We start from the raw sequence: 21,557 nt of genomic DNA, 5'->3' as shown, positions 1-21,557 counted from the left end.
GGCGAGTTACCAGTGCATTCCCCGAGCGCGTGAAAAATAGACCTGATACATCTGGGCGTTAGACCGGCAACAAGTCTGGTGGCACTTGCAGTAGTACTCAGAACAATTCAGGCTCATCGACTCAGAATCAGACATTGGTAGCAAACTGACATTTTGTGTCATGCTATTAAATAATGAGGGAAAAAGAGACGACGACAACGCGTCCTGCGCAGCTATACCATACAGTATCTACGCTTCAGGATCGCAGAACTAATGCCTTGCGACCGCACTATTCGACCAAAAACCGGTGAACGAAATATGAAGTAATGGGAGAAAATAGCTGAAAAATATGTAAACCCAGAAATAGAACGTCACCTGCAGGTAACGATGGAGAATAAGGTGTAAAAGAATAGATGGTGATGATAAAACAAGTCGAGATGAAGTCGAGTTAAGGTTAAACAAAGCAAAAGATAGAGGAAAGACTGGGGTGGAGTAGGATGCATGACATACGTATGTACGAATGATGATGCTGCGGGATAGAAGGTGGGGGTCTGGATCAAGGGTAGAGATATGAAAAGGAGAGGCATAGGTGACACAATCATAGAGACATAGCAAACAGGTCCGCAATGTAAGATGTGTCTCGTCAAATGATTAAGTGATCGTGAACGCGGTGTTACGAACGAATAGGGGGCAGGGAAAAGAGGGGAAGTAGAAAATGTTTTGGGGATGAAATGCATGAATCACAGGCCGATAGCAGTTTAAGAGCAAAACAGACATAGACGGATGGAGACATAGTTGATGTGGATAATCAAACAAAATGAGATTGCAAGGATGATGGAGAATATGAGAAACAGTAGGTCAAGCACAAAGACAAAGGGACGATGATATGAGGTAAATGTCGAACAACGCCAGGAAGGGCAAAGGAAGAGTTCACTTCTTGAGCATCACTTGCTCGTCAGAACCCCCACTAGCGGCATTAGCCTTGGCCCACTCGATGGCAAAAACAGATGCTTTGAGGAACTTCTTGTGCCCGTATTTCTGGCAAACATATTGCTGGTGGAAGTTTTCTTCTAGCAATTTATCGGCTATCCACTGGTGTCCAGGCTCCAATTGTTCCTCGACAAAACCTGAATGATACACGAATGCCTCGTTCTGTAAACAAAAAAGTAAAATCAGTCACATGACATCCAAATGGGGAGTATGAGGGTCACGAGCCAAACACGCGCTTGCTTCATGTTGACAAAGGAAAAGAAATGAACTGCTACTCACCCAGTCTCCGCCCAACATCTTCCTTGCACTATACATTCCAACCGCAGCGATAAGACTGGGTTTGCATCTCAGGAATCGATAATCCAACAACGTCACTTCTGTCAAGAACTTCCCTAACGTTCTGGTTTGAATGTCGTAGTCGTCTGCTTTGCTGATCCGTCGCATCCAGCTGTATGGTGAGCAATATTGCGACACTTTGAAGTCGAGCGTTTGCAATACGATACGCTCCCCTTTGAGAATCTCCTCTTTTGAGTAGCCGTTTTCAGTCATGAAAACAAACTCGTCTACGGAAGGAGCTAGGATTTCTTCATACTTCGCAGCGATGAACATCGCTGTAACGCCGACAAGTTGGAGCTTGACGAGGGACACAACACGCCTAGTAAGGAAACGGTCAACAATGTTGACAGCTATCCATAGCGTTTCGGGTAGCATGTGGTATCGCAGGTGGACTTGGAGCAGCCAGTCGACAAGTGTTTGCCGCATAGACCAGGAAATTTCGTTTTGACCAGACATATAATCTGGGTTCGGCATGACGTCCTCCTGTCATGGTAAGTTCAGTTTATATTCTTGATTACACATAGAGAAAAAGACTTGCCTCTAGATCGGACATGTACTTGAAGATATCCTCTGCATATTCTGTGACCATCGTGGTGTCAAAAAAGTCTACTTCATCTTCGAACGTCTTTTTGACCGCTTCTATTTCTTGATAATACTTCACTGCTCGCTCGGTATCGACGTCCGGCCACATGCGAGGAGAATGGATACTCGCGGCCTTCTCCACTTCTTGCTCGTCGCTATCAGATTCCCGCACATCGTCCATATCGTCTCTGTCATGGATGATGCTGGTTTCTTCTTCAAGTTCTTCATCTTGAGGTTGGGTTTCAATTTCCATTTCACTTTCCGCCACTTCTTCTACTTCAGTGGGGATGACTACAGGTACAGCGGTCTCCTGCCGCGAAATACGCTTGAAGACCGATGACTTCTGGGTACGTGCAATGGGTGCACGGGTACGGTGTGGGGGTAATGCAGTCTCAGTCCTGCCTGGTCCAACAGGGACACGCTGGGGACCAGTAGCGGCGGCCAGCGAAGATGAGCGACTTCGCTTCAATCCATGCTCAGTGCTCTCCTTCAGGTTGTCTTTACCTGTGGCTTTGCCTGCCACATCCTAAAAATGAAAAGTGAGACATGGTTCAAGACACAGAACGACGAGCAACGACATACCTTGCGGTTGACAGCAGTGGTGGTGACTTCACCGAGAGCAGGGCGCTGAACGTTTGCTTTGATGCCATTGAGGACGGCGGATGCTCGAGAAGCACCGGAACCGACGAGGCCAGAAGCTTGACGGATATGTTTGCTGGTTGCGTTTTCGTCGCCGTTCACCTTGGAACGTTGAACGCCGACACGACTGCGAGTCTGAAACTGTGGCGATGGATTTAAAAAATCGATGAAACTGTCGATACGGACAGAACGACTTACACGGGCGTTGTTGTTGGCCATGCTATGTTAAAGTAAGAGATACAAGTCGAGATGATAGAGACGTTGACAACGACGAGGAAGACCAGAAAAGGGCCCGCAAAGATACAGTGAAGAGATTGTGTTGGTAAGAGAGAGAAGTACACCCGAAACCTGGCCTTTTAAGATTTGCTGTGGTCGTGCACAACGGTGTGGTCAAAGAAAAAGAGAAAAAAAGGCGGTCAGCCGCTCTTGAGGACCAAAGGACCAGACTGAAAGTCTCTCCGGCCTTTCAGTGTCGCGTACAAAACGCGAACTGCTCACGTGCTCACACAAGCTTGTCAAAACAATCGCGTCGCGTCTCTGGCGACGCGTCGCGACGCGTTCCTTACCTAATATACATTTCTGGAAAATACAAAGCTACACTATTGTACTCAAAATAATACAAAAATATCGTAATCTATCAACACGCGCATCAGTCCATCATTCAGAAGCTCTTCTGAACCCTATGCTACGAATCTCTGAGTTGCCTATTGGCCGAACTGCGATGCTCTCTCAGGATGTTAACGAAATTACGGTTACTCGCAAGGCTTCCTCGTTATCTCCGTTGTCCCACAGAGGGCGGGGTGCGGCTCTGCCCTGCGAGCGAAGGGGGCGGGGAAGCACTTTTACGAGGCAATGTCGGCATTTCTTGCGTCAGCCACCCCCGAGTCGGTCTCATCACAGGTACGGTGTCCCAGTCTAGAAGATCGGATCAGTAAGAAACCACCGATGACGGTCGAGAATGGAACACACCATACGACACCTTGTGTCGACAATCAAAAACACCGGATCTACTGTACCGGTCTAAGAGCATCCCACCGTCTCTGTCTTGCATGCTCCTTCCAATTGGTGGTTGTTTCGGACTGAGAAACAGCTTGCGCAGGCATACCAAGTCCCGCCCTGTTTGACGTTGAGATAACTTCAAGGGGTTCGACTAGCCCAGGGGAGTCTCCCTCCGATGAGATACCGAGAGATGTACCTGGCTGCCAACCTTGTTTCATAAGAAGACGATGCCCAATATTAGTCTCGGGTAGTGGGGTAGGCGAGTGCGACTTCTCTGCAATGGACACCGGAAGTGACGGCAACCCCTCGCGAGACACACCATAGAAAGGCGGTGTGACTCCAGGAGATCCGCTCCTTGAACTTGGAACACCAGGAGCATCAACCCCAGATCCGTGAACTGAACGACGACGAGCGGATCGATCAACGTAACCAGCTGCTGCGGAGCGAGCAGATTTGGAAGAATTTGTGCTGTCATTATGACGCATGAGCAAACTGCGCTTCAGCATGGTTAGTGCTTTCTTCGGGTCTCTAGGCTCCTGTCTCTCGCTCTCGCTCTCTACGATGGCTAGATCTCGAGAACGTTTGAGAGAGATTTGTTTGCTGTCCTTTGGGGCATTGAATAGCGGGATATCTTCCGTACCACTCGAAGAGCATTCGAAGCACGGCTTATGATCTTCATGGATATGGACAAGAAACATTGTACTGCCAATCGTTACAAGGTCAAGATGTCGCAGGCGACGAGGAACGCTGGCAACTCTAGGAGGGGACAGACGTACTCCCTCCTTATCCACTTGTGATGGATCTTGACTAGATTTGAGGAATGTTCCATGTTTTGAGCCCATGTCTACAATCGACCACTCCCGCCTTTGTTTATCCCAGTACACCGTCGCATGCAGCTTAGAGACCTCCATCTCTTTAAGCCGAACGCGGGGCGTCTCACTGCCTGCGGGAGCAACATCCCGGCCAAACTGGGCCTCTCCATAAGCATCTAGTACGGCAAGCTTGCGATTCTTCGGTAAGATGGAGGTTCGCTGTACCAAGAGACGAAGTGGGAGCCAGGGAAGGCTCTTTGATGGTTCGTGACTCGTAGAATGACCTGTCAGTGTATCATCCCTGGATGCTGAGGATTCTCCAGGCCATTCTAGAGCAGGATCGTAAGCGAGGCCGATACAGGTATCGAGAGCCATTTCACCCTCCTCCATTCCTGTAAAAGGCCCATGTCCAATGAGAAATACAATACAGACAAAGTAGTGTTACACGTGTACTTCGTTTTCCTTGAAAATTTCGATATTATCACCGATTGTGTGACCGTCAAGTGCGGAATGAAAGCCTCATGTAGATTTCAAAGTCCGATCCATGCGTTTCGGTTGCTGCCTGGTGCGCGCAATCCGAGTTCGAGGCTGGGGGTAAAGTCGCTCACCAGGACACCACGCAGTCACCAAGGCCCATCTCATTATCAGTAATTCGATGTAAGTCCAATGCAGACAAAATATCCGATGCGCAATAATGCTCAGGGATATACTTATTTGAAGCTCAGGACTTGAAAGTGCCAAAGGATGGAGTATTTCTCCGAGGTTGCTGCCATGTCACGTCTCAACTAGGTTCTTTGTGCTCACCGGGATTATCACAGGAGCATTCAAAATTATTGTTATCCAAGGAATGGCTGGTGAAGATTGACACCCAAACTTCAATTCCTTATCTGTTTGTGCGTATCTACGGTCTACTACTTACCGGTCTCTAATTTATACAGTTCAACCTTTCCTTTCCTGCTTGCGCTGATCGCTGGTGACATATGTCGCAATTCCTTAGAAATTTTATGCGTCGACAGTGGATCTGTCTTGTTGCGTACTGGTGACTGACACTAAAACTTGTTGGGCTGAGGGTAGGCCCATCTTTCACAGTGCATTAGCAAGCGAGTACTCATCAGGGTGCAGTCATGAACAGTAAACAGTTTGCGCGTCGGTGGAGAGATTGCAATAAACATGACAACTCGCATTTCTCTGACATGGAGGAAGAGGAGGCCTGGAGGACCCGCAACATTGATTTGTTGAACAAAGGCCATTCCATCGGCGGTATAGCAGACCTAGCGTTTGAGGTTACAGAATCGAGCTATGCAGTAGGTATATCTGCTCTACTGTTCTGAGAAGACGTCATATCATGGTTTCAGGACTTCGCATTCGAACTAGAATCGGACCACTTCAATTGGAGATGGGAGACTACGCTCACTGGACACAGGTTATCTGCCGAGCTCCTTTCAAAACACCTTATCATGCCACTGATCAGTGTCAATCATATGACCTTCTCTTCCACCGATGCAGTGTGCGACATATCAGAAAGCGATCTGGAGAAAGTGAGTCTCCCTTATAGTAATAACCTTCTTGCGCGCTGATAGTGGACTCGGGCGTGACAGGCTATTGATAAAGTTGGTCGGACTGCTCGAAGAACCGTTGATACGCATATAAAAAATGCCCTATCTAGGCCTCGTGTGGCTACGACCCTACGGCGTATGACGGCGATGTTCAATTTCATCCCGGATCTTCGTGAGTCTGTCATTTCAACATAATATTGCCTTAAGCAGCTCAAGTTCATGCACCTCCCCAATCCAGCAGGTATAATTACCAACGCAGAGAAGCCGGACCTAAGTATTGACCAAAAGATAAAACAGACCCCTGAGCGTCTAATACACACGCGGTCGCCTTCACCAAAATTGACCATACCAAATGTAAGCACCTTCACTCAGAAGTTTAGCTCAATCAAGAATCTAAATTGTGGGGTAGAGTATCGATTATGATGTCAGGAACGCCGATATTGGTATTCCTATGATTCCTGAGAATAGTCCAAGAAGGTCATTACTTCGATGTGATTCTGCCACTGAGTCCGAACGCGATGATGCAGGCCCCTCTGTGCCCGTTCCTGCCAGGTCAAAGGACCAGTCGCCATTACCTTCCCCAGCAGATAGCCGTGCTAATGGCGAGGCCGCCCCTTCCTCCTCGTACTCATCACGACAGGTGTCCCCCCCTTCCCAGACTACTGTAACGAAAAGCGAGTCGAAAGATGATGCGTCAGATTCGGAATCGTCTCCTATACGGCCGGTAAAGAAAGCAAGGGCACAACCATCCTCGAGTGGTGACGACAGTGGTGACGAGCGCAAGAGAAAGGCTACACAAATCAAAGCCGGAATCACCGCCAAGCGAGGAGCGAGACAGCCAATCAAGCGAGGGGGTAAACGATTTTAGTCCCGCTTCCTTCCACTCTTCATGAGGCTCATAAAGTTCTCCCATCGCCGAGAAGCCGAGGTCAGATGGTAGAATCAATGTGAAGTTTCATGGGTCTTGAATCGGCTGATAGACCATGAGGTCCTTGTTTCCGTGGTTCTGTCGTGGAAATGATGTCGCTCCCTATGCAGCTATATGTACAGTGTCCAAGTCATCTCGCTATGGCACGCTGGAAGGGCGTGGCATTTTGAATGTGAAATATTCACCCCCACGCTCTGGTGGGGCTGCGCAACAGTACTGCTTCTTTCATGAGTATTTTGGAGTGTCCCCCAGACATCGGGACCGGTGGGAGATAAGATATCAAGTAATGAAGCGAGGGACTTATAGTTGTGTGACACCCTACGATATAAAAGAACAGGATAACATTACAATAAAAGCGATAGACAGCAAAGTATTGGTACGGTACATTGAACTTGACAGCATGTTATGAAGTATGTAGGGGAGGGAATTGGTGATCTCGTAAGTGATGTGGCACTAATGATGGCGACCCGTCCGACGTGCAAATTCGGCTGTTCTTGCTGCTTCTTCAGCAATCTGGCAGTTATCGCATTTCGTCTGAAACAAATTGCGGACCCTCCGTTCGTCAGAATATACCTGCAATGCAGTAATGAGTTAGAGGTGGAAACTGACACAAAAATGACGATACGTACAGCGTTGCAGCCGCAGTTCCGAGCTGTCTTATGCATGTGGGCAGAGCTCAGTTTACACGTTGGCGACATGCAGTCAGTTGTATCGCCCGTCTGGTAGGCTCGGACATAATGCTAGGTTAAGGAAAGGGCTCTGATCAATATCGGATGCTAATTAGTATGGAACGCGCTTACCTGGCACCCTCTATATTGATCTCCGACACTACACAAGGTGAGCTACTAGGCTACGGTAGAAACATTGGAGACAAACCATTCCATGCTACACATGACTGGAAGTAGTTAGTGAGCATATAAAGTCGGACCATAAAGGAGGTACGTACTAATTTATCGCGAGGATATGCGTGAAGACTAGTATTGGGGTAAGTATAAGCAACTGGCCATTGTTTTCCAGAGACTGACTTTATATCTGCAGCGGTTGACGCGTATGGTAAGCCTGCTTCGGTGTAGCACAAAACGCCCATTACGAAGTTATCGTGGGATTCTGGCCTTGCATGGTGTCAGACAAAGAGGGTGTCGGAGCTGCAGATACACTTCACGGGCGCGCCCTGATTGCACATTAAACGTGTGGCTTGTGGTACAGCCCATGAATAGAAGAAGTCACATCTGACGTCTCGATAAGGATAACGTTGAAAATGGCCACGTAGGAACACCCACTGTAGATCGGTGATCACACTACATCAGGCATAGTCAGTTTGCTTCCTGCACGGGTTCCTCGTGGCTCGTGCCAGAGTCTCAGCCAAGGCCCAAGGAACACGTACCCAAGCATCAAACATCAAGTTCGACCACAGTTTCTTACCGATTGCATGACTCGGGCGGGAAATAAGAAACCCCGTTTTACTCCGCTGTTAGCAGATAATCTCCGAATAATGTTGCATTCGCAGAGCCAGCACTAGAGCACTGAGATGGGTATCACGAGTCACAATTTTAAAGCAACATCCATTCACGTCAACAAGAATGATGGCCTCCTACCTGCGGTTTATGTAAACGATATCACCATTGTTCGTCTGCCGTAGCGACTGGTGGATGAGGCGTTAGGTTCAATTTCCTCTCTAGGGCAAGTGAAGCTTAGCGCTGAATGAGCGTTCACATTTGGCGCATGATAAAGAAGGAAGCACAAGGAACATTTATAGACGATAATGGCGCACTTTAACATGTCAGCCCACCGCGACATATTTGGAGCTGTGGCGTCTTCGTCCTGTGTGATAAAGATCCTAATAAATACCGCAGTGATGGTTCTGTCGTGGAAAAGTACAGGTGGAAGTACAGGACCATAGTTGCGGTCACAGGATCACGAGTCGCCTTCAGATCAGATACTTGAACTTTCGATATTTCGATATCTTGGTTCTCAAGTAGGCTGCTATTCAGGCTCAGATTGGCCGAAAGTAGCACAAGAACAACAGGCCAAGAACAAGTGGATTTCCAATGGGAGGCATCAGATTAGAAGACGTTTTGGCATCGAACCACGGATAACCCAGAAACCGAGCGGAAGAAAGGGGCAGAATATACAACCTGGCCGGGGATGGCAGCAGAAGTGGTAGTTGAGCGTAGTAAAATAGGCTCTGAAATATCCTGCTTGAGGATAGTCAAGCTGGTCTGCTGATAATAATACCAGGATAAACAGCTGAGCCGAGTAATCCTAGCTAGAAGAAAAAACTCATAGATAAGCAATAGCAATATTCGAGTTAATCGCCATTCATGGCGTGGATGTCAGAGGTAGTTGTGCAACACCATCGCTCCTGATACACAAGCACCTCCCTTGTACAATATTGGTGAGTGTAGCCCTTTCCATGTGGTATCTAACCCGTGTCGTTGGAAATACTGTCAAATTACATAACTGGAATATCGTTTAGTTCAAACCATTTGGGCTTTGCCACGGGGATATCGTAAGAAAACGTACATCGATTGAACACGAGTTTGAAGCGGTGACAATTGAGTTAGGCTCATGCCAGTACATTTGAGATATTGGGAAGGAATATTGAGTTATCGTTTCAGGTCGAGGAGAAATCAGACTGGGATCTCGGCAGAGTCACAAAATCACAATCCCATCTAGGTTTGTTTTTGTTACCCCGAGTCATTTTGTGTGCCGTGCTGTTGAAGAGGAATCATCAAGATCCATGATACGTAGCCGACGAGCACGGCTTCAAAAAAGACCTGGAGTATTTCGATCCCATGGACATTGTAGGCACCAATGTATCAGGTGATACTTCGCTTTTGGCTTGAACTTCTGGGCTTTGATTTGGGATTTGTGATGCAGAGGTGCTTCGACGATCTCAGGAAGGAAAAGGCCTACGTTCGATTTGCCTTGAAGCTTGTAAACGTCACCAGAAACAAGTATAACAACATTGAGATGACAACCTCAGCGATATCATCAGGGGCACGAACCGGGGATGTTCGCGAAAGGGCATTCGTCGAAAGTGCGTTGCGAGCGGCGAAATAGCCTAAGAGCGTACGTGGAAAATTGAAAGCTTGCATCAAAAGGCATCCAGAAAGAGTTCCGCGAATGCCCTGGTTAAATCAGGATGGGTCACCGAACTGTAGCTCGGGCCCCACAGGCCCCCGGTGGGAAGGTCAGGTGAGAGGATATGGTGGAAGCATTCTGATACAAATATTTATCAGATATAATTTCGGGTATAGAATGGTACGATACTCGCCTGACGAGAACGTTAAGGTCCCTGAATAACAAACCAAGGAGTTTCTGGAAATGTTACACGACAACAAGTCAGACATTCCTGCTTCTTCGCGAGAAATTTGACTTTACGATATGAGAACCCGTGTGCAGCCCTTTCGTCTGTTGAAAGGCATGTCATGTAGACATTTCTCTGAATTCATTTAACTGAATTGATATGATGATCCATCCATACTGCACCTATCAACTTTTTGGTTCTTGATTAGTTGACATGTTGGTACCGTACGGTGACACAAGGCCTTCTGAAAATAAACTGAGCTCCGTCAGATTACCAGTCCTTGAATAGAGAGAACGACCATGGTGGATCTCAACGCAACTTTGAGAATGCCGTAATATAACCGAATGCTGGTTTATGGTGAGAGTCAATAGAAACTGGTTGTTATCCATGTCATTAGACTCTAGTTTTGAAAAACATGGCACATACATTATTTTTACCAAAGTCACTGGGCGTGAACAGCGAAGTCCAAGTTGCATCTCGAAGTTCAAGGAAGAAGATTCGGAATGCCATGTGCCGCTCATGTGCCTACTATAGGCCGTGGCCGTGGGAGCTCTTGCCAACTGACTTGAACCGGTTAAACTCGAACTCGGATTAATTGGAACTTGGGGGAATTAAATTATTTTCGAGCTACTACCTTGTAGCAAGTCCTCTTGGCTGTCATTATAAAACGTCGAGAGCCGCCATCTTGATGATCATTCGAAGTTCCATTATATGTGCAGACAAAGAACACCCTGGACCAGTTGGCTTTGATTTTATTGTCCCTAGAACCCAATACTGACTCTACAGGTACCTATGTATTAATCATGCACGTCGCCGACATGCTAGGATAACGGCTGATGTATAGAGCGGGGATAGACGTCTGGACGACCTCTGATGCAGGCTGCGGTACGTTGACCCGTCACCGTGTCACAGCTCTACGTACACGTCCGATGCCAGCGTTCTGATGAATAGTTTTCAGGAAATTAATTAAAAGAGCCCGTAATCTTGGAAAACCGCACACCGACTGCCACGACTGAAATATCAGCATTCACAATCTACTGGCACCGCTATCTTGATCCAACTCCGTGATTTAATCAGCTACCAAAATATCCTGCCGCGAAAAGACGTTTTTGGGGCTGCATCCTTAGGCGATTCGCTCTAATACCCAGACTTCTCAGTCATTACCATCGACGAGAACTTGCTATTGTGAGTCATCGGCGTTTGTACTGACATGATTCCATTGGAGACTTCCCAGTTGTCAACGGCCACGACTCTCAAGAACCAAGTAGTGCAAGTAGTCGATTTTCACCGTACCTGCCTGCAAGTTATTGGTCCTAACGCTACAGTCCCCCTGGTCATAGCTCGCTGGTATGAAACTCCGATCTCCGCTCTATCGGATAACAACAATACGAAGTACATCCCCGCGAGAGGATATCCATTATTTATACCCCTGCCAACGACCGCTTTGGAAGCTTCGCGCCGCCGGCGCCATCGATATAGGTGCCTAGCGCTGGTTTAACTATGTCATTCTCCACCTTTTCGGACATCCCTGCCATAGCGTTACGCTCCAGAGAGGCATCATTTCCACGTGAACATGCCAGAAGTTGCGGGACAGCACGACCGCTTCATGAGCTGAGAAAGCTCGAGGGAAATTTTTCAAGGTGAGGAATTCACTAGAAAAGATATCCAATACATAGAGTCCTTGCAACGTGTGCTATCCCCCGAACAAACGTCCAAATCCTCCATACATCCGAATAGGGGAACGACAGTATGGATTACCGATACAGGGAAGCCCTGTATTTTCCCAACAAGCTGTTATGAAGACCAAAAGGACAAATATAGACTACTGCTTCACGAGGCTCATAGCCCACGGGCGTTTGTACTCTCCGTCTCGTACCTAATAATCACCATCCCGTCCCGACAGTTGACTAGCAAGAACCCAAAATGCCAAGATGTGCAAAAGAAAAGATGGTAATCCAAATACTAAAAAAAATATACTGGGTGTGAATCAACGGCAAACTATGCCAGTTCTCTCGTGATGACGGCATGAATAGATAACCGCAATCCATCCATGCCAATGCTGCATTCGAAGCAGATGACCTAGATACGCAATATCCATATAACGAATAAGGCTAAGTGTTGCACTACCTTTGCCTCGTCGATAGAAGAGAAGGCGACCACGGGTAGTTTTCCCTAGGCAAGCCATTTATAAGGAAGACAGTCGTTCCAGACCAGGTAATCACGATGTTAGAAGCAGCTCAGGAGCATTTTATCATGCATGTTCATGTTAGGCAACACAAGTTGCTCCAAGTGGGATTCAGTTACGGGAGTTACGCCATGTGAAAAGGAAACAGCTGAGATAACTTACCGGTTGAGTTGCAGTGACAAGTTAGGTGTGAGAATGGACATCAAGCATGGTTGCATGGGACGGTAGAAACACATCATTACATCGCTTGTTCACAGGGATAGTATAGGAGCGAGCGATGCGAGGAATGCTGAACATGATTGAGACCCAGGTTAGTAACTGCCAGTATTTTATTTGACATGATATATGTGATTAGGGGAGAGGGCGGGCCGAGAAAAAGGCTACAGAGACCATAGATAAGTCACTTTATGTAGAGAGGACACATCTGATCCCACAGACAAACCTCTTGCCTTTCACTGGTAACGGTAGAGGCTCGTAGAGCTAAAATTGACTGAAATCTGTATCAATAATCGCAGACCAGTAATTGATGACTTTTAACTGTACAACTTTTTGGATACAAGTTTGTTGCGACGTCTGGAACCAAGCTGTGGGGTAGCATTTTACGCTATAAATCCTGGAGCACGGGAAAATTCCAAGTGGCCAAATGTGACGCTACAGTTCCTCCATTATTGCACTTGTGTGATCTAGACACCCTGAGGGTTGGAAATGACTCGTCAAGATGTGCTAGTAGAGGAATATTGATAGTAACTGGTGACTATGTGTAGAAAAAGCCCCATATGCATAATAGTAGATATGCACATGGGATTACTGGACCAGTGGCCCGGGGTTCGAAAGCTAGTTATTTGTCCTTATTATGCGGAAGCTTCGGCTTTCAATAATACCAAACAGTGAGTGCGGAGTACCGTCGATCCGAACATCCGAGGCGTCCGCGTTCAGACTCGCATTAGTGACCTCCAGTAGTCTTCTAACTCATCAGCCAAGGCGGTAGATCAATGCCAGCGTACACCTCAGTACTTGAATCATTCTCGGCTCTCATCTTTTAATAATAAGACAGCCATGAATCCCGGCACACAAGTTTCATCGAATCCTGATTAGCCACGTACTACTAGTAGCGGAAAACCTTCTCAGTCGTGGGGTCCGTGGGTTATTCGAGTCTATTCTAAACTTTCAAAAAGATATATACTGTCCTGCCCAATCTCGAATATCGATCCCAGCAACTGATTCTCCACGATTATCAAGTTGTTCTTTTTTCTTCTCTTTTTGGTGAATGCTCAGCGCCCTGATGATAAAGGACGTATTATAAATACCTCAGCTATCGTGCGCTCATGTACCTCACTTCGATATTTCTCTCATGACTATCCATCACATAGGCAAGTTTTCTTCTTCGTAGAGTAGCGCTTCACTCCTTATCCCTCCTCTACCCAGCCTGATAGCATTATTATAGTTCTTTATAAGCTTCTGCCAGAGGCTACCGAAGAAAACCTCGAAAGCATTAAGAATGAAGTCAGATTGTTGGGCGTCAAAATACCTCAAATAAAGGAGGTGAAAGTTGGCCATTCAATTTTCAACCCCCTAGGGCAAGGATTTGATGATGGTGAGCATGTGTTCCTGTTGTGAACACCGTAATACTATAAATAATTTGCTCTGTAGGTGTCATTTTCGTGTTTGATAACGAAGACGATTTAAATGCATACCGTGTTCACGAGGCTCACATATCGTACCAACAGTTTAGTGGGCCGTATCTGAAAGGTACGCTCTGGTTCATTTCTCATGGGAAAATACTTCACTGAATATGCGAAAACAGATAAATTGATATTCGATATCGAAGTAGACGACTGAGAAAGATATGTGAAGAAAGCTGCTGGAAAGATAATTTCCGTGGTAGTGCAGAAGGATCTATGGACAAATCTTATCCAGGCCATCTAAGAGGCATCTGACTTGGAAATTTTTTTTGGTTTATTTATCTACCATGTAAGCCCGTTTTCGTTCACGATACCACTGTTCACCGGGGGGCGAGATCACACGTTGAGATATTGGTAGATTTGTGGAGGATAATCACCCTCGAGCTCCGGGCGTCGTGTAAGAGCTCGTGTAAGTTGCGTGTAGCTGTTATCCATTATATGAGGTGCTTGCAGCCTTCCACAACAAGCCCCTTTCCGTACGAGGAGTTCGAGTGAAAGGGAATCAGTCTTCAACCCCAGGTCATCCACTTGTAGAATGAGGTCTTAGCTCTCTTTATTTTTGTTTATACTGTACGCATTGTACGGCTTATCTGTCCATAGGTAGGAATATCAGATTCAGTGAGAGGCTCATGAGCTTCAACGTCCACATATGGAAGGTGACTAGGAATTTCAGCCCCTATAGTAACTATCCTATTAGTTCTGTACATGTGTATTTAATACATGGATGGGGTCTGATCTGAATGTCTAAGAATCTTATTTTTCCTCCCCTAAGAGCTACGAGTATCAGTTAATATATGTTAGGGTTCAAGCGATGTCAGGACCCTTATACTTATGTGCACCTCAACTTTCCTGAACCATACTAAATCATTTGCAGTGCGATTATTTACTTTTTACTCAGTGCTACTTCGGTTCCAAGATCATAGAGTAATATGATGTATAGGCACATGTGAGCTCCTATCATCGGGAATCGTGTCTGCCTCGAGTCAAAGGCATTGAAGCCACAAGCATAAGGCGTTGTTTGCCAACAGGCTAGGCATGTCGATATAAACACTACCACCACCATTGAGAATACAACAGATGCAATTGTCCATGACGCATAATACAGTAACAATGATATCCAGTAACAGTACAGTGACAGTCGAAAACACGAACGGTAAGTAAATTCGAGATTAAGTGGTGTAATTTAATGCCTCATGCAACAGCTCATCCTACAGCAGCGCTGTCAACGAGGATCAAGCACTTCCACTACGGATTCTAGGACCACCTTAGGTCGCAGTAAACATCGTCGCTCTATGCATCCTTCGCCTTCAGGCTTTCCGGTTTCGTTCGGGCTCTTCCTCGTCGAGCATCTCAGCCCCAATTCTGTGGTACACAGGACAGCTCCCTTCGAAGTCCCGTAATCTTCAAACGCATCCACCACTTCCTGAGCGTCAAAAGCCTTACCACTCTCTACCGCTATTACTTCAAAGTTTGTCGACATGATCTCCTCTCTTGTGACTTGGGCTAGTTTGTACACTGCCTTTGCAATGCGCCGCACTTGCGCCCCGAATCGACTTTTGAAGTTCTCTCGCGAGGAAGGAACTGTCTGCGGGTTCGAACTCCCAGATATGAGGAAAACGTCCAACGACCATCGGAAGATCGTCTCAGTCAATTCGTTGCTAATATAATCCTCCAGCTCGGGATGAAGTCCATGGATATGCTTATGTGTTAACGCCCTCCAACGAGAAGACATGGGTTGGGGTTCTGCAAGTCATACCGTCAGTCTCCGAAAAACTCACGTTTACTTTCAACGCACCTTCTTGGATCATACGTGAGTATATTTGAGCCAGTATGGTATTAGTCTTAGACTGATATCCGAGACAGAATGTCGACAATGCTCGAGATATGCATATAGAGATACAGCCCTGTAGTGCGAGTTGGACTAGCATCGGATCCTGAGTGTGATCGCGTGTCGATAGGATGCGACAGAAAGTCGGACCCAGTCTCGTCGTCGTTTCATTAGTGGCTTGGGTAGGTTTTGGATTTGCAACTCGTGGGTGTTTGACAAACGTACACAGCTCAGTTGCAGATGCAGCAAACTGAAGTATCTCTGAGTTAAGGTCCTGGACGGTCTGGATGACTTGTGCACCTGACCAGAGATCGCTTTTCGTCAAAAAGGTTTCGAGACTCTTAGCTTGCGCCCGCTCTTCCTCCGTAGTGGACGAAAAAGAGCTACGCTCTTCTCCATTTTTCTTTGCGTGGTAGCCATTCGTGGGCGAAGTGTTCATCATACCCTGATTCTCTATCCACTGCATACTCAGATCTTGGGCTTGGCCAGAGCTGTGACGGGAATGAGTGGACTCCTGACTTCGGCGGCGATCGCCAGGTACTGCACGCTCCACCATCGATCGAGAACAATGTCCCGACAACAGCTTCTCTCTCTCTTTCTTCAGCCATTCGATCTCTGCATCTCGAGTTCGCAACATATCTCTCGTCTCCGATAGTGTTTTCTCCAGTATTTTACACCGATCGTCCAACTTGGCGACCTCTGTCTGCGATCGTGACAGCTCATTTTTCGCTGCATCAAGCTCTCGTCTGCTCATTGAGTATATAGTAGAATTGGCGGTTGAAGAAGGACCAAGATACCGACAGGAACAGGAGCTAGGACAATGTACACGTCCGACACCCGCAGCATCCAGTCGTTCACGTAAAGAGGTGCCGTCCTTTGCTAGTCTTGCGTGATCGGGTCCGGGGGAAAGATCTCGTGGGGTGGAGGGCCCACTAGAGTCTGTGTAGTCGCTTGTGAATGCACGAAACGCAAAGGTAGGACTACGAAGAGCAAAAAATTCCACGGTGGTGTCGTACAGGTCTTTGAGATGCAAGTTAGCGACAGGGAGCATGGCTGTAAGAACGGACAAGACCAAACACCGGCGCACGATAATCACTGATTCTGATGCGTTGCTTAGCGAAGGTATAACAAAAAAAGGTTGCAAAAAAGAGGGCTTGTGACTTACATAGTTCACGGACAAGAGGCCCTCTGAAAAGATTGCCCCAATCTAACGCCACCTGTATCTGCCTCGAGGCAAACGCATTCCACACGTTGTATGTAATATCCTCATGGCTTTTCCTGGCACATCACCCCAGCCGTCCCCAATAATACCCTCAGAACCGCAGCTCTTCCAGTGCAGTCCTCGACATTCTCTGCCCTTCTCCTCGTGTTCTGTCCAGGGCAAATAAGCCCAAAACCTTGTTATATGCACATCCCAATTTTTTATCTACGTATCTACACCCCCAATCCTTGATCTAAGCGTCCTGCACTTTATCCTGGCATGAAGCCAAACACAGATACGCGCAAACCGTACGGCGGTTCAACGCGTTCTCTTGCAATCGCACTCGACGTCGGAACAACATTCAGCGGCGTGTCTTATGCCATCCTCGAGCCTGGAGAGGTTCCCAAGATACACGGAGTCACGCGGTATGCTTTTCTCTAGCCTTTTCGCCATTTTTCGACGATGACGCGTCCCTTTCGCAAGATTTCCCGGCCAGGAACATGTCGCTGGCAACTCAAAAATCCCCTCTTTAGTTTACTATGACAAGTATGGGACTCTCAGAGCGGCTGGGGCAGAAGCAGACGATGCTTCAATTACTTCACAGGCTGAAGACGAAGGCTGGATAAAGGCTGAACTGTATGCTCTTGTCTCTTGCCTGTCTTATCTGTGTCAAACCATATTTGTCTTTCAGCTTCAAATTACGTCTGCGACCGAAAGCTATGAAGCTCAAGATGAATGGAATGCGGTTGAGTCCGCTGCCTCGGCATAAGACACCAGTGGACATTTTTGGCGACTTCCTTGCATATCTCTTCCGCTGCACGCGCAATTTCATTACCGACACCCATGCAAATGGTCCTTCACTCTGGCAGGCCGTCGAGGGCAGCATCGAGTTTGTACTCAGTCACCCAAATGGCTGGGAAGGCGCACAGCAGACGAAAATGCGACGAGCTGCCGTTTATGGAGGCCTCATTCCCGATACAGACGAGGGAAAGTCGAGAATACGATTTGTAACAGAAGGAGAGGCTAGTTTGCATTCCTGTGTCTTGAATGGGTTGGCTGACGACGTCCTTACGGTAAATTTCATTTTCAGCTATTAACATGCCTTCTAGTTGAATACTTTCCCTGTTTTTTTAACAGAACCCGTCTAAGCATGGCTTTCTGGTTGCAGACGCTGGTGGTGGCACTCTAGATATCAGTTCATATGCCATACGTGGTACTCACCCTTTGGTAATTGAAGAAGTCGCTCCCCCAGACTGTGCGTATTTTCTGAATATGGAAAATGTCAAATATTTATTCGTGGATTATTGCAGGTATATTTGCAGGATCTGTCTTTGTCAGTCGCAGAGCCAGGCAATTTTTGGAAGGTATGAGTGGCTGAGGATTTTAGTTTGATTTTTCTCACTTCGCGGCAGAGAAACTCAGTAATTCCAAGTATGGCCAACCTGATTCACTCGATCATATCACCAAACGGTTTGATGAGACGACAAAGCGACTGTTCCGCGACAAGAAAGACTTGCAGTTCATTCCGTTTGGCTCGCCTCTTGATAAGGACTTTGCAGTCGGTATTAGAGGTGGTCAACTAAAGCTGACTGGGTAAGTTCAGTCAGTATCTTATAAGCAATCTATATAAGATTTACTCGAACTTCACTATAAGTGTTGAGGTAGCCGAACTTTTCGAACCTTCGATAGAAGCAGCTGTAGCGTCTATTACAGCGCAAATACAGGCTTCGGGAGGGATGATTAAGGTAAGAGTGGTTTCTGCACTCAGGGCATGCATCTCATCATGCCTACAGTCAGTATGGTTGGTTGGAGGGTTTGCAGCAAGCCCTTGGCTCTTTTCGCAACTTCAGGAACGTCTTTCCCGATTCCATGTTACCGTGAGTAGACCAGACACCCAAACGTCAGTATTCTAGTATTCTCCGAATCTGTTCCTGTTTCATGTTTCATGACATCCTCATAGGTCGAAGGCTGTTGCTGATGGTGCGATCGGCTTTTATTGCGATCATCACGTCTCAGCTCGGATGTCCAAGTATATGTATGGTGTAGAATATCTCCGGGAATTCGACCAATCCGACGAGGAACACATTGCAAGGAAGGGCAGGCTTTGCGAGCTTCCATCAGGTCCTCGCCTGTTACCTGATGCATTTGACTGTATATTGTCCAGAGTAAGTGAAATAATGACGAAGTTTGGTCGTGCATTGGCCAATTAATTTTTTTTAGAGCGTCAAGGTCAAAGAGTCAACAGTATTTAGCAGAAAATATTGCACAGAGCTTACAAATCTTTCGACCTTGTCTGTATTCGAGGTCGAAATATGGTGTTACAGAGGAGGAGACATCATCCCGAAATGGATCATTCGACACGCAGGTATGCATTTATTAGATAAGGAGCTTGTGTGTATAAACTTATGATTTCTTAAGAGGAGTTTTCAACATTATGCGTCGTTCGAGCAGATTTGTCACCGCTTAGTGGAAGTGCTGAGCCAAAACATGGAAGAGGAGGCAAGACGTATTGGACAATTGTATTTAGTGTTGAGATTCATTTCGGTTTGACCGAGTTCAAAGCTCGAATCAAATGGAATGACAACGTGGGTTGATTATACACCTTTGCGTCTCAAATTCTTTTACTGATCCTACTATCTTTAGGGTAGAACCAAATAGTACGTCACTATTTTGTTTATCGCCTTTGCGTGATACTAACCCTGAATCAGTGGTCCGGCATCAATTGTTTACAGCGAGAGTGGTCACCGAGCAGATGAAGACGAGCCAGACAGCTGTCCAGAGGACGACTATGTCAGTTCTTCCCGTTCTGCTTCTGTGCCAGCGTCTCGCGCAAGATCGCGAGATTCCTTGGTATCAGGTAGCAAGACACCATCTGCTGTCGGTTCTAGACAAGAAGCATTCTTGGAAGTTCCTACTGAGCGGAGCATGTCTAAATTGTCCCCTCCCAAAGCCACATCCCCTTTGAAACCACCACCTGTACCTCCCATTGTTACCGATATGGACCGCGAGAGACGTGGGAGAGAGAGCGACGGTCACAGAGACAAAGGGAAAGTCAAAGAGAGACCTAGGGAGAAGGAAAAGCCGTCCAAGAGTTCGAGTAAAGCTACAACACCCTCTGAGCTCACGGATTCATCTACTGGCAAGAGCTCAGGCAAACTTGCGGAGACTTTGAGTTCAGTATGGGGTTCGAATTCCAAAGCGGCTACCCCAGCTGTATCTCCCAAAGTAGAAAAATCGAGATCGATTGGTGCGGCGACACCTAAGATCGAGACGCCCAGGGTTGCAACACCCAAAATTGCAACACCCAAGATCGAGACACCGAAACCTGAACCATCACCTATCGCTGAAACACCGTTCGAGAGACGACCCCCGCTGGAGGTCAGATTTGCAGATACCCCTATTATCAACGAACCTGTACTACATCCTGAGCCGCAAGAACCTGCGCCAGCACCGGAGGTGGAGGCTGTGCTAGCTGTCGCGCCAGACGCTCCAATAGACTTTGAACAAAATGTTGCTCTAGAAGAAAGTCTTGTACCGTCAAGCTATTCTGCCGAGACTGAAACTCATATGCACTCGTGGAACGGAGCTCCAGCAGGCGGGGCGGACACTTTTGTGTCGGGTGAGTGGGGCTTCGAGAATACGCAAAACTATGTAGAGGATCCCTCTATGACTGGAAACGGTGCAGCCGATGATTGGATGAAGGGATCCGATCCAGCTGCGGACATAACTGGATACGGCGATGGTCTTGCAACTACTACGGCTGGCGCCGAAGCACCAGTCGGGGACCCAGAACAATCATGGGGCGAAGGAGCTCCACAGCAATCAACTGAGCCTCTTGTGGATGCTTGGACTGAGCAGACGCCAGTACCCGGTGCATTTGATCATTTCGCTCCGTCTTCTGAGCATCCAGCTGAGACTGCTCCAGAAAATACTCAAACCCCCGAGAATACAGCTGGTGAAAACCCAGAAACGCCTGCAGATAGTACTCCTGCAGATGCACCGGTCGAGCCTCCTGCCCAATCGGACGCACCGCTTGAACCGAACGCCACTGAGACGCAGGATTTGCTTGGTGACCTCGCACCTCCGGAACATATAGTTGAAGGAGCAGGTGATGCTGGAGGGTCCTCTGAAAATGTGGATTCTGCTGCTGCTGGTGATACTATGGATACGGAAGGTCCTGCTGGCATTCTTGACAATGTATTGTCAGAGGCAAAAGCTGGTCTTGAGTCGGAGTCTGCTCCCACACCATCGGTTCCTGCATCGCCAAAACCCGAAGACCCACCTGCCGTTGCAGATGAAACTCCCGCCGCCGCTGAAGAAACCACCGCTACGGAAGAAAATAAAACTGTAGGCAAGAAGAACCGCAAGAAAAAGAAAAAGTAGACAGTGAAATTGATGATATAGCCTGGAAGACTTGGATTAGGGTAGTGCAATCATCTCCGCTGAAGACTAAACGAATGAATGGGTATCCCTAACTGAGCATATTGTAATGCATTAACGATGATCATTTAGAAAACGATAAAATTATGC

At 47.2% G+C, this 21,557-nt stretch overlaps 9 protein-coding genes across 9 annotated transcripts; 4 read left to right on the top strand and 5 right to left on the bottom strand.

Moving 5' to 3' along the window:
* Window positions 1-177: 177 nt before the first annotated feature.
* On the bottom strand, window positions 178-2,299 carry SERLADRAFT_467354 (uncharacterized protein; the record flags this gene model as incomplete). The annotated part of the gene is made up of 3 exons (XM_007318246.1): window positions 178-1,131; window positions 1,249-1,788; window positions 1,844-2,299. 3 exons carry the CDS (start codon window positions 2,138-2,140, stop codon window positions 910-912), a joined length of 1,059 nt encoding a protein of 352 aa, XP_007318308.1.
* Window positions 2,300-2,333: 34 nt separating this feature from the next.
* On the bottom strand, window positions 2,334-2,918 carry SERLADRAFT_389257 (uncharacterized protein; the record flags this gene model as incomplete). The annotated part of the gene is made up of 3 exons (XM_007318245.1): window positions 2,334-2,413; window positions 2,470-2,667; window positions 2,725-2,918. Coding segments are annotated over 3 exons (269 nt in total), but the record flags the coding sequence as incomplete, so codon positions are not given.
* Window positions 2,919-3,035: 117 nt separating this feature from the next.
* SERLADRAFT_467348 (uncharacterized protein) lies at window positions 3,036-4,737 on the bottom strand (the record flags this gene model as incomplete). The annotated part of the gene is made up of 2 exons (XM_007318244.1): window positions 3,036-3,441; window positions 3,496-4,737. One exon carries the CDS (start codon window positions 4,725-4,727, stop codon window positions 3,534-3,536), a length of 1,194 nt encoding a protein of 397 aa, XP_007318306.1.
* Window positions 4,738-4,921: 184 nt separating this feature from the next.
* SERLADRAFT_467343 (uncharacterized protein) lies at window positions 4,922-7,883 on the top strand (the record flags this gene model as incomplete). The annotated part of the gene is made up of 14 exons (XM_007318243.1): window positions 4,922-4,994; window positions 5,058-5,099; window positions 5,156-5,230; window positions 5,335-5,407; window positions 5,460-5,641; window positions 5,693-5,875; window positions 5,936-6,065; window positions 6,132-6,247; window positions 6,303-7,394; window positions 7,451-7,561; window positions 7,622-7,649; window positions 7,698-7,716; window positions 7,768-7,795; window positions 7,847-7,883. 8 exons carry the CDS (start codon window positions 5,082-5,084, stop codon window positions 6,759-6,761), a joined length of 1,236 nt encoding a protein of 411 aa, XP_007318305.1.
* Window positions 7,884-9,348: 1,465 nt separating this feature from the next.
* On the top strand, window positions 9,349-9,995 carry SERLADRAFT_467341 (uncharacterized protein; the record flags this gene model as incomplete). The annotated part of the gene is made up of 1 exon (XM_007318242.1): window positions 9,349-9,995. The coding sequence occupies one exon, from the start codon at window positions 9,636-9,638 to the stop codon at window positions 9,882-9,884; it is 249 nt and encodes an 82-aa protein (XP_007318304.1).
* A 1,992-nt stretch (window positions 9,996-11,987) lies between these two features.
* Window positions 11,988-12,388, bottom strand: SERLADRAFT_467340 (uncharacterized protein; the record flags this gene model as incomplete). Its single annotated transcript, XM_007318241.1, has 1 exon — window positions 11,988-12,388. The coding sequence occupies one exon, from the start codon at window positions 12,314-12,316 to the stop codon at window positions 12,119-12,121; it is 198 nt and encodes a 65-aa protein (XP_007318303.1).
* Window positions 12,389-13,222: 834 nt separating this feature from the next.
* On the top strand, window positions 13,223-14,455 carry SERLADRAFT_467338 (uncharacterized protein; the record flags this gene model as incomplete). Its single annotated transcript, XM_007318240.1, has 4 exons — window positions 13,223-13,686; window positions 13,761-13,910; window positions 13,967-14,065; window positions 14,121-14,455. The coding sequence occupies 4 exons, from the start codon at window positions 13,668-13,670 to the stop codon at window positions 14,153-14,155; spliced, it is 303 nt and encodes a 100-aa protein (XP_007318302.1).
* A 604-nt stretch (window positions 14,456-15,059) lies between these two features.
* On the bottom strand, window positions 15,060-17,056 carry SERLADRAFT_415439 (uncharacterized protein; the record flags this gene model as incomplete). The annotated part of the gene is made up of 3 exons (XM_007318239.1): window positions 15,060-15,741; window positions 15,794-16,927; window positions 16,992-17,056. 2 exons carry the CDS (start codon window positions 16,875-16,877, stop codon window positions 15,221-15,223), a joined length of 1,605 nt encoding a protein of 534 aa, XP_007318301.1.
* Window positions 17,057-17,306: 250 nt separating this feature from the next.
* On the top strand, window positions 17,307-21,410 carry SERLADRAFT_437891 (uncharacterized protein; the record flags this gene model as incomplete). The annotated part of the gene is made up of 13 exons (XM_007318238.1): window positions 17,307-17,452; window positions 17,511-17,663; window positions 17,719-18,100; window positions 18,165-18,282; window positions 18,338-18,391; window positions 18,440-18,620; window positions 18,682-18,772; window positions 18,825-18,904; window positions 18,988-19,192; window positions 19,248-19,392; window positions 19,446-19,612; window positions 19,671-19,684; window positions 19,736-21,410. 13 exons carry the CDS (start codon window positions 17,307-17,309, stop codon window positions 21,408-21,410), a joined length of 3,411 nt encoding a protein of 1,136 aa, XP_007318300.1.
* Between the last annotated feature and the right edge of the window lie 147 nt (window positions 21,411-21,557).

Source organism: Serpula lacrymans (genome assembly GCF_000218685.1).
Source record: "Serpula lacrymans var. lacrymans S7.9 unplaced genomic scaffold SERLAscaffold_7, whole genome shotgun sequence".
Lineage (NCBI taxonomy): Eukaryota > Fungi > Basidiomycota > Agaricomycetes > Boletales > Serpulaceae > Serpula > Serpula lacrymans.
Note: the sequence above shows the minus strand (reverse complement) of the source record. Positions and strands in the feature narration are given on the sequence as shown.